Source organism: Natator depressus, chromosome 7 (assembly GCF_965152275.1).
Source record: "Natator depressus isolate rNatDep1 chromosome 7, rNatDep2.hap1, whole genome shotgun sequence".
In the NCBI taxonomy this organism is placed as follows: domain Eukaryota; kingdom Metazoa; phylum Chordata; order Testudines; family Cheloniidae; genus Natator; species Natator depressus.
Window position 1 is genome coordinate 82,270,837 of NC_134240.1, and position 14,932 is coordinate 82,285,768.

Here is a 14,932-nt window from a genome sequence, read left to right on the forward strand (position 1 = left end):
TTCCCATGGCAGGCAGTGCAATGCAAGATAGCCAATGCTGGTAAGGGCTGTAGCTGGGGTGCCATTGTTCATTACAACTGCCCTATTAGAGTTGCATTGTAGCAAAGTTAGCCATTCTCCATTTGAAAAAGTTTTGGCAGGGCTGAGAGCAGCTGCTTCCCTCATAAACTCTAATCAGAGACACTACAAGATGCAGTCTGAGCAATTTCCTTGATCTCTCACTACCCTGATAAATTATTTACAGAGTTTGAAATTCCCATTAATTTAGCGGCCTGGGGCTGCTGCTTATTGAACAGGGCATTTTACTGTATTTCTGAAAGTTCTCTTTCCAGCAAGGCACCTAACTCAGTCATTGTGGCAGGATGTAGGGATCACAGGGGAAGAATGTTAGGAAAGGGAGGAAAAAGCAAAGAACAAGACCATTAAGTGAAAGAAGCAAGAAGGGAATGAGCAAGGGATAGGCAAGGGGTAAGAGAACATGGATGGTGGGTGCAGAGCAGGGAGCAACAGAGAAGCAGAAAAGGGTACAGAATACAAAGCAGGAAGAGAATGGCACTCTGAAGTGTTAACTTTTTTTTCCAATGTAAGAAAAGGAGGTGGCTGGGGGTGGGTCCACAGGGTCCAGATGGCTCATGGGATTGGCGGTGGGATGCAGAGCCTTTCACACGCTAGCTCTCCGGTTTAAATCCAGGCCAAGTCAAGAGCGATCAAAATAAAAAGTCTCAGAGGGGAAGAATAAATAAAAGGGGAGGAGGGATGACAAGAAAAGGCCTGCCCAGCGCTTGGGTTAGTGAAAGTACATCTATACATTTATGTGAACGTTCTGCTTCCAGCTTCACCCTGGGGCTGTGTGGAAAGGTCTCATGTTTCTGCTAATCTGTGAGGGATGGAGGTGATGGCAGAAGGTTGCTGCTGAGGAAATCTGAATCAAAGTGTAGTTTAGCTTTGGGAGGGTGACTAGGCTAACTGGGCAGGCACAGAGCAAAACACTGTCAGGTAACCACTTTTATTGAATTTCAAGCCCTGGTTCATGGGGCACCTTTCTTTTTAAACACAAACCCTCCTAACATTTCCAGTACATTTTTCCTTAATGCCAAATCCCACTCTTTTAGTCCTCACGCACACCTAAAGCAAGCATACATACATATACACTGACTGTAAACCAGCTGTTGACTGTAACAGCTTTAAGAGTTTTAACCAGCTCTTACAAGCTCTATTATCGTTCATGTGCAAGAGAATGCACAGTGGGGATGCAGGAACCCTATCATGCCTGTCCCAGCATTCGGGGCTCAGATAGCTGTCCCCAGCTGCTGGTTGCTTCTACAATATCACTCCAAAGCTCGAAGAGACGCTAAGTCAAGATCAGGGTTTTAAGATTAGCAACTATTCTCCTAAAACAAACCAAAGCAAACCGTGCATGTGTCTATTTAGCTCAAAAGGAGACTGAGGGTCAGATCACGCAATTCAGAGAGATGCACATTCGTTCAGCCACATGCAGGTGGAACATGGGTGCCATCCAGTGGTAGGTCAGGAGACTCTCAAGTTTGTGGTCTCCCGGGCTATCCCAGGCACTGTTTTCTATTTAAGGCACAGAAGAGGTTTATTAGGTGAAGCTCAGATGTGTATTCCCAATGGATATCCCGGAGGATTTGCACATAGGGCCTGCTGATGGTATGCTGAATCACAAGCATAGGCTCTTTAGGGCTGTTTCATAACATCTGAGAAAGAAAAGACCTAGCAGATCAACTGCTCCATTACCTAGGGGCAGATGCAGGATTGTTCTCTACAGCACAGTCTCTCTCTTTCATGTGCTTTCCAGTCCCATTTTAAGGCCCCAAGCTTACACTGCTTCCCTTGGAATATTAACCCACAGCTAAACTGTTCCCTTTCTCCCAGGTGCTGTTCTATTTCAAGACACTGGAGTGGCATGTCAACTTATTCCGGGGTGTGCATGCATTCACTGTGTGGATTTCTGCGGGCGTGTAAAGGTGGGGCAGTAGCTGCTGGTCAGCTGGTGTGAATCCCAACGTGTTCATTCTCTAGGGTTATCACAGGCAATGTTTGCTATTTAAAGGGCATTAGCATGGTTTGTTAGGGAACCCCAGGCATGTATGTCCTATGAAGATCCCAGGAGCACTGGGTTTTTGGGCTCTTCTTTCCTATTCAAAAGGTGCTGCAGTGGCTGGTGAATCCTGGCTGCATATTCCAGCTAAATGCAATAGTCAAACTTTAATCAGACACCAACTTCCCACTAAGTTTTCAGGTTCTCTAATTACAGATACTTTTAGGAAATACGTTAAGGTATTCCATTCCAGAAACTGTCTTTGCCTTTTAATGAATTTATTAGGAGACTGGTCCTCTCCCATGTAGCCTCAAAGAGGACACAGCAGCAGACATGCCAGCCACTGAGCCCTGGTCTACACTAGGACTTTAGGTCGAATTTAGCAGCGTTAAATCGATGTAAACCTGCACCCGTCCACATGATGAAGCCCTTTATTTCGACTTAAAGGGCTCTTAAAATCGATTTCCTTACTCCACCCCTGACAAGTGGATTAGCGCTTAAATCAGCCTTGCCGGGTCGAATTTGGGGTACTGTGGACACAATTCGAGGGTATTGGCCTCTGGGAGCTATCCAAGAGTGCTCCATTGTGACTGCTCTGGAGAGCACTCTCAATTCAGATACACGACTGTTTGCCATTGCTCTGACGCAGGGAGGGGCGACTGACGACACAGCTTACAGGGAGTTAAAATCAACAAAGGGGGTGGCTTTACATCAAGGAGTATTTCAGGCAGGACTTCGCGGAGGGTTCCAATAAGAAATGGTGCACCTAAGTTATTATTCTTATTGGAACAAGGAGGTTAGTCTGGCTCTAATTGATACAGGGCTAGATCTACCTCGCTGCACCTTCTCTGTGAGTGACTGCAGTGTGACCTAGAGGAATGAGTCCCCTAGACGGGGGCCGGGGGGGGGGGGAGGGGGTTTGCAAATGAGTACAAAACAAATCTGGTCTATTTCTTGTTTTGATCCACTCCATCTATCTTTTACATCTTTGGCTGGCAGCAGATGGTGCAGAAGGACTGCATGCCATCCACATCTCATGGCTGCTCGGCAGAAGATGGTACAATAGGACTGCTAGCCATCCTCATCTTTTGCCTGCCCGGCAGAAGATGATGCAATAGGACTGCTAGCAATCCGTATCACCTGCCTGCTCACCATAAGATGGTTCAATAGCACTGACTGCAGGACTAAAGAGAATGACCTGATCAAGTCACTCCAGATTTAGTCCCTGTGCCCATGTCTGCCCAGGCGCTCCTGATCGACCTCACAGAGGCGACCAGGAGCACCTCGGACATGACGATGACGGCTACCAGTCCTATTGCACCGTCTGCTGCCACAAGGGAATGGGTTGCTGCTGCTGTGTAGCAATGCAGTACCGCGTCTGCCAGCACCCAGGAGACATACGGTGACAGTGAACTGAGCGGGCTCTATGCTTGCCGTGGTATGGTGTCTGCACAGGTAACTCAGGAAAAAAGGCACGAAACGATTGTCTGCCCTTGCTTTCACGGAGGGAGGGAGGGAACGGGGGCCTGACGATATGTACCCAGAACCACCCGCGACAATGTTTTAGCCCCATCAGGCATTGGGATCTCAACCCAGAATTCCAATGGGCAGCGGAGACTGCGGGAACTGTGGGATAGCTACCCACAGTGCAACACTCCGGAAGCCGACTCTAGCCTCGGTACTGTGGAAGCACTCCGCCGAGTTAATGCACTTAATGCACTTAGAGCATTTTCTGTGGGGACACACACACTCGAATATATAAAACAGATTTCTAAAAAACCGACTTCTATAAATTCGACCTAATTTCGTAGTGTAGACATACCCTTAGACTCAGCAGGACTGTAACCTGCCTGCCCCAGATTTAACAGGAAACATCAAGCTATCAAGGGGCCACTGTACCCAGCACCAGCGAGAACTACCTCAGAGAGCTCTCCCCTTTAGCACTGCAAAGACACTTCCAGCGACTCGCAAGTGGAAGAACAGATTCAAGAAGGACTGTCATCCTTATATTAGTACCGGCTGCTCATAACATCTCTTGTACTATCAGAGCAAGGAGCAGTTTGGCTGAGACAAAAGCATTTGAACTCACAGTGGCAATGCCTGTTTTCTGGTTGTGACCCACGCCACCATCCACGGCCCGGACAATGAGTATGTATTCTGATTTGGCCTCCCGGTCCAGCAAAGAGGTTGTGGTGATTTCACCTGCAGAAAGGGGAAATGGGAGAGACATAGGATAATAGTGATTCCTGGGCACTTGCCCAGATGGGATGAAGAGAGTGGCATGAGCATTTGGAAATACTAAAGCACAAAAGCGTACACAAGCCTGAATATATGAGTACAAAGAGAGAGATCATTGTGAAGGGGTGAAAAGTTCCCATTTGGAAACGTGATCAGTGTCTTCCACAAATGAGCACACGCAGAGAGCTGAGAGACATGGACACTGAAAGAGAAGCAATGTCAATTCCATGATTCTGTTTAAAACAGACACCTATAATTTTCTAGGGCAATCTTTGTAAATCCTCAGAGGGGTCCACTCCATCCCTTCCCCCAGCAATGTCAGGGTACTTAAGAGGACTGGTATCCTCCCACTCTCGATACATTTAAGTATTCCTAGTAAAGGCCATGTTTTAAGATTTGTGTGAGGGCATTAGAGTACTCGGTCACTTCAGTGACACTAGATGAGTGACCTGTCTATATTTGTAATTAGCTATTGGAACTTGAGATTCCAGCCATGACCTAGGGACAATGTGTCATGGTGACACTAACGATCCCCTTGAAACAGCCGTGGTGAGGACCAGATCAGTGATGTGGTTGTGTAGTAGTGTGTTCTGTGATGGAACACTTGTACAAACAGATCCACTCTGCAATGCACTTGTCCGTCTTTTTGCTGGGATTGCAGACTCAGGCTGTGCAAAGCTTGTGAAACAGCTTCAGCAAAGTCTGGAAATAATCTGGATGAATTCAGGCTCTGCTTTGTTGCTCTCAAAGTTCAGATATATTAACCTAGATGACAGGTAATCTGTGACATCACTGTAATGTTACCTGGCTTGAGCTCAGTGACTTCACAGCCTTGTGAGGACATCACTGTCTCTTAACGAACATGTAGAAAAAATAACACAGGAATCTGACAGCTGATATTACCAAGGTAATAGCAGCTCACGGGAAGGAGCCAAGCCTTAGTTTGATTTGGACAGCATTTTCCACGCTGTGTCAGATCACAATGACATTATTTCTGTTATCTCCTCAACCATCTGTAATCGCCTTTCAATACCAAGTCACCTTCCTGCCCATCACCTCCTCTTCTTCCTCTACTCCGCATTCCAGTTGTTGAAAGGAGCTCAGCACGGAGGACTGTGCTCCACTATGGAGGAGATTTTATGTGAGGGGCTGTCCAGGGCAGCAATAGAAGGAAGCAGGAGGAGAGGAAATATTAATCTAGATGAGAGAAATTTAAAAAGTTAAAAGGTCTTCTTAAAATATATTTGCTTCAAAAGTTTTGTGGCATCAATTAATTCACGGGCTGAAAAAATTAATCAGTAAAAAAGTTTTAAATATGAATGTGTCGCAATGATGGATCATTCCGCCTGTCCACAAAATTGCATCTAATTAAGCGCACCTTTACAGAGCAGGTTCAGCTCATTTGAATCAGGAACATCTCTAGAAAGTGCATACACCTTGAAGGCACTGAGCAGGCAGACACAGTTCTGCAGTATCTTTCTTTTCCACTGTTTCTTAAATGCCCTTATGTACCAATATACGCTACAATGTACCTTGATTTGCAGTGAGGCTGTGAGTGAAAGGAGGTCTTGGATTGCACTGGATACTCAGATTTTTCCAGAGAGCTTCCTCCCAGCATTGCTAGGTCAGCAACAGCTTAGAACAATGTGATGTGAGCTTCTTCATAATCATGGCCAGTTATGCCATCTACACTAATCCCAAAGCAGCCCTGGGAAATAACCCCCTTTCTCTTCTCCTAGACTGGATAACAGAGTAGAATGTTGATTAGATTTCCCCTTGGACCAGGGCCCTTTGTTTGCTAGTCACTCTCTCACTTCCTTCTTGAAAATGGCTGTGGATTTGGGAACCCTGTACTATAGTGGCAGGACGGGTAATTGTGCCTGAAGTCCTGGGACCAGGGGCACTTTATACTCCCTTAGGCTGAGTTTCTCCTACAATAAACACAGTGGGGAACACGAGAAAGATCGTGGAGAGGGGGAGGAATGGAGGGAGGAAAATGACAAGAATAAAAGGATGGATGGAAGGAAGAAAGAAAGACGCGAGAGAGGTAGAAAAGGAGAGAATATGAAAGATGCTGGAAGGAGGAAGAGAGGTGAGGGGAAAGAGAAAGATCACATGGGCAAGGTCACCTGAGCGAGCGTTGATCCGGAAGTGAGAGGAACCTTCCAGGGAGTAGATAATTGACTCTTGACCATATTCTCTGGACCGGTCCAAATCAGTGGCATTTAAAAATAGCACTGTGGCTCCTTGGAAAACACCAGAAATGAGGAATCAAAGATGCATATTTGTTAGCAAACTGATGGACAAGGGCTGGGTCAGAAAGCACAGCACCCCCAAACCAGGAAGCACTTTCATATCTATTGCCGGCTGTTCTTTTAATAGGTCTATGGTCTTCTATCCTGCTAACTGGTCCATCCCTCCAAACTGACTGCTGTATTATCAGCAGCTCTAACACCCAATTCAAACTTGTCACTGTGTCCAGGAATCCCAAAGTGAGAGACAATCACTTGGCAACTCTTAAAGAAAGTACACAGGCCCTCAGGGATTTTAAGTGCCATGTTAGTGGCATTTTAATGTTAATCCAGGGGAATGAGGCTGCATGAGCCAGCTCTGGTCGGATGTGTAATCACTACCACCACCAGCTCGGTCATGACCAGCGAGCAGTTCACGATGGGTTTGCTACTTACATGCCCCAGGAAAGCTGACAAGGATAAACTCTTTAACAAAAAGGTATTTAATGTTGAAGGAATTTAAGTGCCACGGTGAGGACCTTTGGTTGCATAGCTAGGAGGAAGCTGGGAGGCTGTTTCTTTCACAAGTTTCTTTCTCAGTAAGACGAGGGTGTGAACTGTATGGGAAGGTGGAGAGTGCGGGAGCTTGAGCTCTAATTGGATAGAAAGTCATTTTTGCCTTTTACAGGTTTACTCTAGCTCTTCTGGTTTTCACCATATAAGCACAAATCACGTACATGCTTTACTTGATATTTACCAGCAGAGCTACGAACAGGGTGATGCTGCTTCCTAATGCAACTGCCTGGTGAGAGCAGAAGCCCTGTTACCCCCTGGGTACAGTACGCACGGACACACAGTGTGGAAAATTAGGATTGTACCAAGCACAGGTGCTTTGGGAGCTTGTCAGCCTCATGCTACCATGCAGGCGGGAGCAATAATTCTGCATTCAATATTCACCAGTTATAAGGATGGAGGCCCAGTAGCATGGCTGAGCATCCAAGAGGAAACGTGTGGATAGACTGCCCCTACCCATGCATTGGCCAGCCTGGGAAGGCACTGGGAGAAATACAAGCAATGCTTTTTTCCAACAATGCAGCAATGTAGGTCAGTAAACATGTGCCCCCCTACCAGTGTTCCTGGAGGTATGATCACAGATTCTGCCCTAGGCAGGCACAATGGCACTGCTTGGATAGCACAGCTCCTCTCCCAACCCTTATGCCACTCTACCTATAGGCACCTTCATTGAACCCTGTATGGATGTAAGTACATAATCTATTTGTGAGTGGGATTTCAAAAGCACTCAGAGTTGCCTATATCTGCTTCCAGTGAACTCTATGGGAGTTTTACCATTGACTCCAGTGGGAGCAGAGTTAGGCCAACAGGGACTGTCTTTGAACAGTGCTAGCACAATGGGGAGCCCTGGTCCCTGACTCCTAGTCTAGGGCTCCTAGACACTACAGCAAAACAAATAATAAATAACACCACCACCAGAGAGCGCTTTAGACATGCACAGGGTGGGATTTGCAATAGTTTTGTCTGAGTTATATGCAAGGGATGTATTTTAATTTTCAACTTAAAAAAGGGACCATCACACAAACTCTGGATGGCGAACAACGTGAACAAATATATGTAACCCACTGGTCAGCATGTGTTGTGTCTCCCCCTTTGTGCCTGGTCCAGAGGATGTGAGCATTACAGTTCCAGCTGCAGAGGCTGGCTCTTTAGCTCAAGCTGTTGAGATGCAAGCTTTCAGCTCTGGAGCTCTCTGGTTCAATCCCCAGTGCTGGCTGAGATGGAGGCTGTCACATATACACTTGGTAATGTGCTCATAAGTGTCATCCATCATTGAGCTATACGCCGTCCCAAATCTCACCCACTAGGCAAATGCCAGAGCAAAAAGATACTCTTCATGGCTCAGTGGAAGGCCTAACAGTTTGAATCTGTTGAATCAGCAGGGCAAACAAGACCCAGAACCAATGGCTTTTCCTCAGAATGCCCTTCCTTCAACTCCCTCCATCCCTGTCTGATGCTAAAACACCCAAGCGGGTTAAGCTGCTACAATGGTATGTGTGGAGAGAGGCAATGTGCATGACTGTACACATCTCATGTGTGTACAATGCATTATGTATGTATTGAAATCAGGAGGTCTGGGCATTAGGCAGTTAATTCTCTCTCTGTGCAGACTTGCTTCTCTTCGGATGCTGACACCCTCTGCCAGGTAGTTGGGCTCTTTTGGAATCTAGTGCCACCTCCCTATTGGCTGAGTAGGCGGCCATATAAAATATTACAAGTAAGACACCACAAATGGGAAGCTACATAAAGAGAGTGGGAGCACACTTGTCCATACCTGCCATGATGTCCTCCATGACAGTAATGACATAGGATGGCCGGCTGAACGTGGGTGGATTATCATTTTCATCCTAAAGAAAAAATAAGAGACGTTGGAAGACACTGACTTGGAAAAAGACAACAGAATAATGACAAAACTCTGGTATGATAGGACATGGAAATGTCTACTTCCTATTGACTTGCTGCCCCATTTGGACGAGAACAGTACAAAAAGGGGGAGGATTGTCTTGTGGTTAAGACACAAGTCTACAACCGGGAAGATCTGTTCGCAGACTTCCACTGCAACTCTGGTCAAGTTATGATACTTTGTCTTTCAGTGCCTTAGTTTTTTAATCCATAGGATGGGAACAATAACATCTCTCTCCCTGGGGGTGTTGTGAAGGTTAATTAGCTACAATAGGAAAGTTGTTTGGAGATGAGAGTGCTATGTAAAGGGTAGGCATTATTACCTGCTAACACTGTCTAGGGGTCATGCAAACACTGGGAAAGGAAAGGCACCTTATTTTGTACATTTCTTTTCTACTCCATTTTCTCTACTACTCTCTTGAAAGCTTGAAAACAAAGGGCTCACCTCCTCTCTGTTTCCAAATTGTGGTCAGCACAAAAGGAGCGGGCAGGCATAAGGGAGCCACTTACGGCGCCCTGATTCTGTTTTGTTTGGGACCGTATGCCAGTCAAACAAAAAGCATCGACATGGCAAAACATAGCTCCAACAATGCTCCTTCCCTCCCCAGGTTCTTCGCACTATGAGTAGGGAGTGCACAGCTGGCAAAGGAGCCAGCTTTCCCAGCTTTATGCCTGCAGACAGCTTACCTCCCCCGAAGGGAATTTCTTCTTGCCACTTTGGCCTGATCTGTCCACTCTGACTCAATGGTTCAAAGTGGCTGGAGTGGAAATGAGACTCTGGCCAAAAGTGTCTTTCCCTACTAATTTTTTAAAATAAACACATCTGATAAACACCAATTCCCTCCACCCATAGGCACTGACTCCATGGGTGTTTGGGGACTGGAACACCCACGGGAAAAAAATAGTGGGTGCTCAGCACCCATTGGTGGGCCCCATGATCAGCTCCTCCTCTCCCTCCCAGCGCCTACCGTGGCTCAGCTGTTCAGCAGTGTGCAGGAGGCACTGGGGGGAGGGGGCGAGTGAGGGCAGGGCATGCTCGGGGAGGGGGCAGAACAGGGTGGGAAGACATGGGGCGAGGGCAGGAAGAGGCGGGACCTTGCGGGGAGGTTGAGTGGAGGTGGGGCCTGGGGCAGAGCAGGGATCGAGCACTCCCAGGGAAATGAGAAAGCCAGCTCCTGTGCCTCCATCACTCACATCCTTCATCTATAGACATTTCAAATGGAGCAGAAGCCATAGTGGCTTCCTTTCGTTAGCTTCTCTGCATGTCCCCAAGTACCAGTAAAGATGTTAACAGGAATGTCTATTACTTATCTGCCTCTGCAGAGCCACTATAATTCTAGAAAAGTGGTGGATTCTCTCTTTTGTTTTGCTACTGATCGAGCTTACAGTTTCTGGGAGGGATGGAGTGGGAAACTGATGTACAGAATCCCAAGGAGATTCCTTCTCTGATTTAAACATTTTCAATTAATTAAGTCTGGTACTATAAACTGCTTTCTTTCTGGTATTCATCAGAGAATGTCTTGTGAGCATCTCCTCCTCCTCCTCCAGCACACAGTTTTAGAAGAAAGCAAAACATTACAAAAGCCAGAACCAAATACAAGCAACATCTCCTCCTCCCTCTTCTTCCTCAGAGCTGCACACAGAGATTTTATCATTCAGGATCACACTGGCCAATGACACATGATCCTGGAAGTCACAGTATCTAAGGTGCCCATCCTGCTGATGTCTTTTTGAAATAAAATGGATGTGAGCAATACACATTTAATGACTACCAATATTTCTTGCAATGTATAGTTGTGTCATTCAATCCTGTATACATTTTGCAATGTATTTAAATTAAATTACCTTCCCCTCCACCCGAAACATGCACGCCGCTGAGTGACACAGTTAAGCTGACCTAACCCCCATTGTGGACTGTGCCCTGTTGACAGAAGAATTCTGCTGTGAGGCTGCAGCTGTGTGGATGTAGGGCTTCCAGCATAGACAAGATGTGATACTGATGTGCATGAGCTCTGCTCAGTGCAGGGCCTACAGCAGAGGGGATGAGGGGAAGTGACTTTATACAGCTTTGGGAGGCAAGCCAGTCCTCGCTTACAGACAGACCCCCAAACTGAAGCAAGTACTCACCAGCAACCCACACCACAGAACAAAAACACTAACCCAGGAACCTATTCTTGCAACAAAGCCCGAAGCCAACTCTGTCCACATATCTATTCAAGGGACACCATCATAGGGCCTAATCATATCAGCCACACCATCAGGGGCTTATTCACCTGCACATCTACCAATGTGATATATGCCATCATGTGCCAGCAATGCCTCTCTGCCCTGTACATTGGCCAAACCAGACAGTCTCTAACCAAAAAAATAAATGGACACAAATCTGACATCAGGAATCATAACACTAAAAAACCGGTAGGAGAACACTTCAACCTCTCTGGTCACTCAGTAACAGACTTAAAGGTGGCAATTTTGCAACAGAAAAGCTTCAAAAACAGACTCCAACAAGAAATTGCTGAACTGGAATTAATTTGCAAACTAGATACCATTAACTTGGGCTTGAATAGAGACTGGGAGTGGCTGGGTCATTACAAAAATTGAATCTATTTCCCCACGTTAAGTATCCTCACACCTTCTTGTCAACTGTCTGAAATGGACCACCTTGATTATCACTACAGAAGTTTGTTTTATTTCTCCTGCTGATAATAGCTCATCTTAATTAATTAGCCTCTTAGAGTTGGTATGGCAACTTCCACCTTTTCATGTTCTCTGTATGTATATATGTAGCTTCTTACTATATGTTCCATTCTATGCATCTGATGAAGTGGGCTGTAGCCCACGAAAGCTTATGCTCAAATAAATTTGTTAGTCTTTAAGGTGCCACAAGTCCTCCTGTTCTTTTACAGCCTTTGTGATTCCCTTATTCTGGGTCCAACCAGGGAGTGGTTCGATGGCAGTTGCAAGTTAGAGCCATCTCAGCCACCATAAAGGGGCCACTGGACAACGGTGAATTGGGTTCATGATTCACAAGCGATGACTTTGCCAGATGCAGTAAGAGGCAGCCAGCACAGTCTACTGACAGCTTTAAACTGACTAATTTTAAAAGATTTCCATTTCTCAGTGAGCCCCCTATACATAATGGAACCAAATTAAACACAAAATCCCTATAAACATTTTCATAAAGGAATTTCTGCTCATTTCTTGGTGGTTATGAGATGGGGGGGGCATTAAGCAAGAGAGAACCCAACTAGCTGACTCTGCAGGAGAAGCAGAGAAGCTTACTTCACACAAAGTGCTAGCAAATATACCTAATAAATAAACTCAAAAAAACAGGTTTTTTGCTCATTTTCTTCAACTGATTCTCACATCCGAAAGGCAGCTACTGCATTTGGCCAACTAGCCAAGAATGTGTGGGATAACAGGAAACTAACACTGAACACCAAGATACTGGGCTACCAGATGTATGTTTTCAGCATGTTGCTATATGGTGGCAAGATCTGGACCCCATACAGCAGGCATGATGGAAGGCTAAACACCTTCGACACCTGCTGTTTTTGTTGTACTCTAAACATCAAGTGGGAAACCAGAGTTCCCGACACTGAAGCATTTGAGAAAGCAAAATTGTCCAATTTAATCTATGCTCAAACACAGATGTCTCCGTTGGCTCAGTCATCTGCATCAGATGTATGAAGGATCTTCTGTACAGAGAACCTGCAGATGCTCCACGGCCACCGGTACGACCTTGGTTCAGGTTCAAGGATGTCTGCAAAAGGGACTTGAAAACTGTCAACATCAACACCACAAGCTGGGGAGAAGCAGCTAGTAACAGGCTACATTGACTCCCTGGTGCAGTGCAGCCCTCCAAAAGAGGCTGAAGAGAGGTGGCTGAGAGAAAGAAAAGCAGAGAGAGAGAAGAGGGAAGAACAGCAGGCCCCAAGTGCTAGTAGTACACTAGTTTCATCCTCTGACCCTGCACCATATGCCTACACTACTGGTGGCAAGGACTGTCACACGAGAACTGGACTTTTTAGCCACTTGTGATGCTGCAGCATGACATACAGTAAGTGAACAGCTTTTGCGCTTACACCATAGTCTTTCAAGACAGACGATTGCCACCACCATGTTCACCTATGATAATGTTAAGCGATCCTATCTCTACTAGTAGATACAAAAAGGTTCAGACAAGAAATGTGATTTTCTTGTTGATGGTGTCCTTTTAAGCTTGTCTCTGCTGGGAGACAGAGACAACTGCTGTCCTGGTGAACTAGATCAACAACACTTGGTTTAAAATATTCCTAAAAATGGAAGGATCAGCTTAAAGGTGTTTTAAATGCCATTCAAATAATGTTAAACTGACCAAACCCAACAACACAAAGGAGTTAAAGATGGAAACTGCCAGAAAATAAAATACCCCATTTGCTTGAGTCCCTATGTCAAGGATGAGCTTCCAGAGGCCTCTGATAGCCCTGTAGCCTTGACTGATGCTTTTGCCATTGAACTTGATATTTGAGGCCATTTCACATGCCAGTGATGCTCATCACACTCTAATTAAATTGCCATGCGCTGCTTTGCTGGCAGCAGGTGATCTTTAATCCGCCTTTGCATCACTTCTGTGATGCTCAGTTTTGCACATTGTCCTCCACACAGCGTATGAACCTAAATGTGGAAATCCCCTCCACTTTGTACCTCTGATTTATACTCTCATTCTTGGAGGGCATGGCTATTGGGAAACCGTATCAAACTTATTAGTGTTGCATTTAGTGTTTAATTATGGGAACTCCGGAACAAACTTGCATATTGTGAGGTGGCGGGAGGATGTCTGAGGATGGTGAAAACAAGTGAATAAATGAGAGATTATGGAATAAATTCCCACCAACTCTGGTAAAATTTATTCTGTCATTTTTCACTACTAGGTTTTTTTTTCACTTTTCCCCAAATCGTCTAGTGCTGGCCACTGTTGGAGACAGGATACTGGCCTAGATAGCCACTGGTTTGAGCAGTATGGCAACACCTAAGCTCCTTCAAGAGAATTGATTCACCCAAACGGAGTAGTAAGAGCCTCACTTTCTGCCCACCACCAACCCTGCTCCCAGGCTCATTATATTTGACTCATTGGCTTCAGAGAAACTGATTTAAAATGTTTCCCCACCACTCCACCTTCCTCGCCAAAGGCTCTAATCCCTTTCTCAAAGCAAACAGCCAGTGCTAGCATCCTCTCTTAAGGGGAGACTTTGTCAATCACCAGCACCTCTTTTATTATATACTTCTATATAGTTACAGTTACTGGCTCACTGCACAAAATAGCGTCTAGAATGTCAGTGACGGAAAGCTAGGCAGAAACTTATTAGTGGTGATATTTCCTGGGATCCTGGCATCATACTTGCTATTAGTTCTAATTCAGCGGCTCCCTCTACAAAAGCTTATTGTCCCCTAATGGGAAATCTACAAAGCGAGTTTGACTTCTTTATTAAAAACCAACAAGCAAAGGATGAAAAAAAATCACCTCCCTCCACACTCTCAGTCACTCTCTTGTTCTGTCTTTTTTTGCTTTAAGTGCCATTGTGAGCCACTTCATCATCATCATCATCTTTTTTTTTTCTTTTTTTTCTTTTTTTCAGTTGAGAGAAAATCCCTTTGGTTGCAAGTGGAGAAAGTGACAGCTACTTAAAAATCACCAATGTACAAAATCAGCCAGAAGGAGATGACCTTTTCAAGTGTGGTCTTTAGACAGATGTGATTACACTGTCCATAGAACAGCCAGGGGAGGAAGTGTTCAGCCACTACTAAATTCCCTTATTTCTTCCTCTTATTCCCCCCATAATATTATAAAAAGAGATGGGGGGAGGGGGAAGAGGGAAGAAGAAATCACTCAATTCTTATAGCAATGAGTTCTTCCATCTTCTGGTCCGTGCACTGATGCCACTTA

The 14,932-nt window shown here is 45.5% G+C and overlaps 1 protein-coding gene across 1 annotated transcript in view; it reads right to left on the reverse strand.

The window, feature by feature from the left end:
* Positions 1–14,932, reverse strand: part of CDH23 (cadherin related 23) — a 552,537-nt gene that overhangs the window by 165,474 nt on the left and 372,131 nt on the right. Inside the window, exons 19-21 of the mRNA XM_074958929.1 lie at positions 8,879–8,951; positions 6,430–6,546; positions 4,152–4,264 (exon numbers count right to left, since the gene is read on the reverse strand). Of these exons, the coding sequence (XP_074815030.1) occupies positions 4,152–4,264; positions 6,430–6,546; positions 8,879–8,951 (303 nt within the window). The remainder of the gene's footprint in view (positions 1–4,151; positions 4,265–6,429; positions 6,547–8,878; positions 8,952–14,932) is intronic.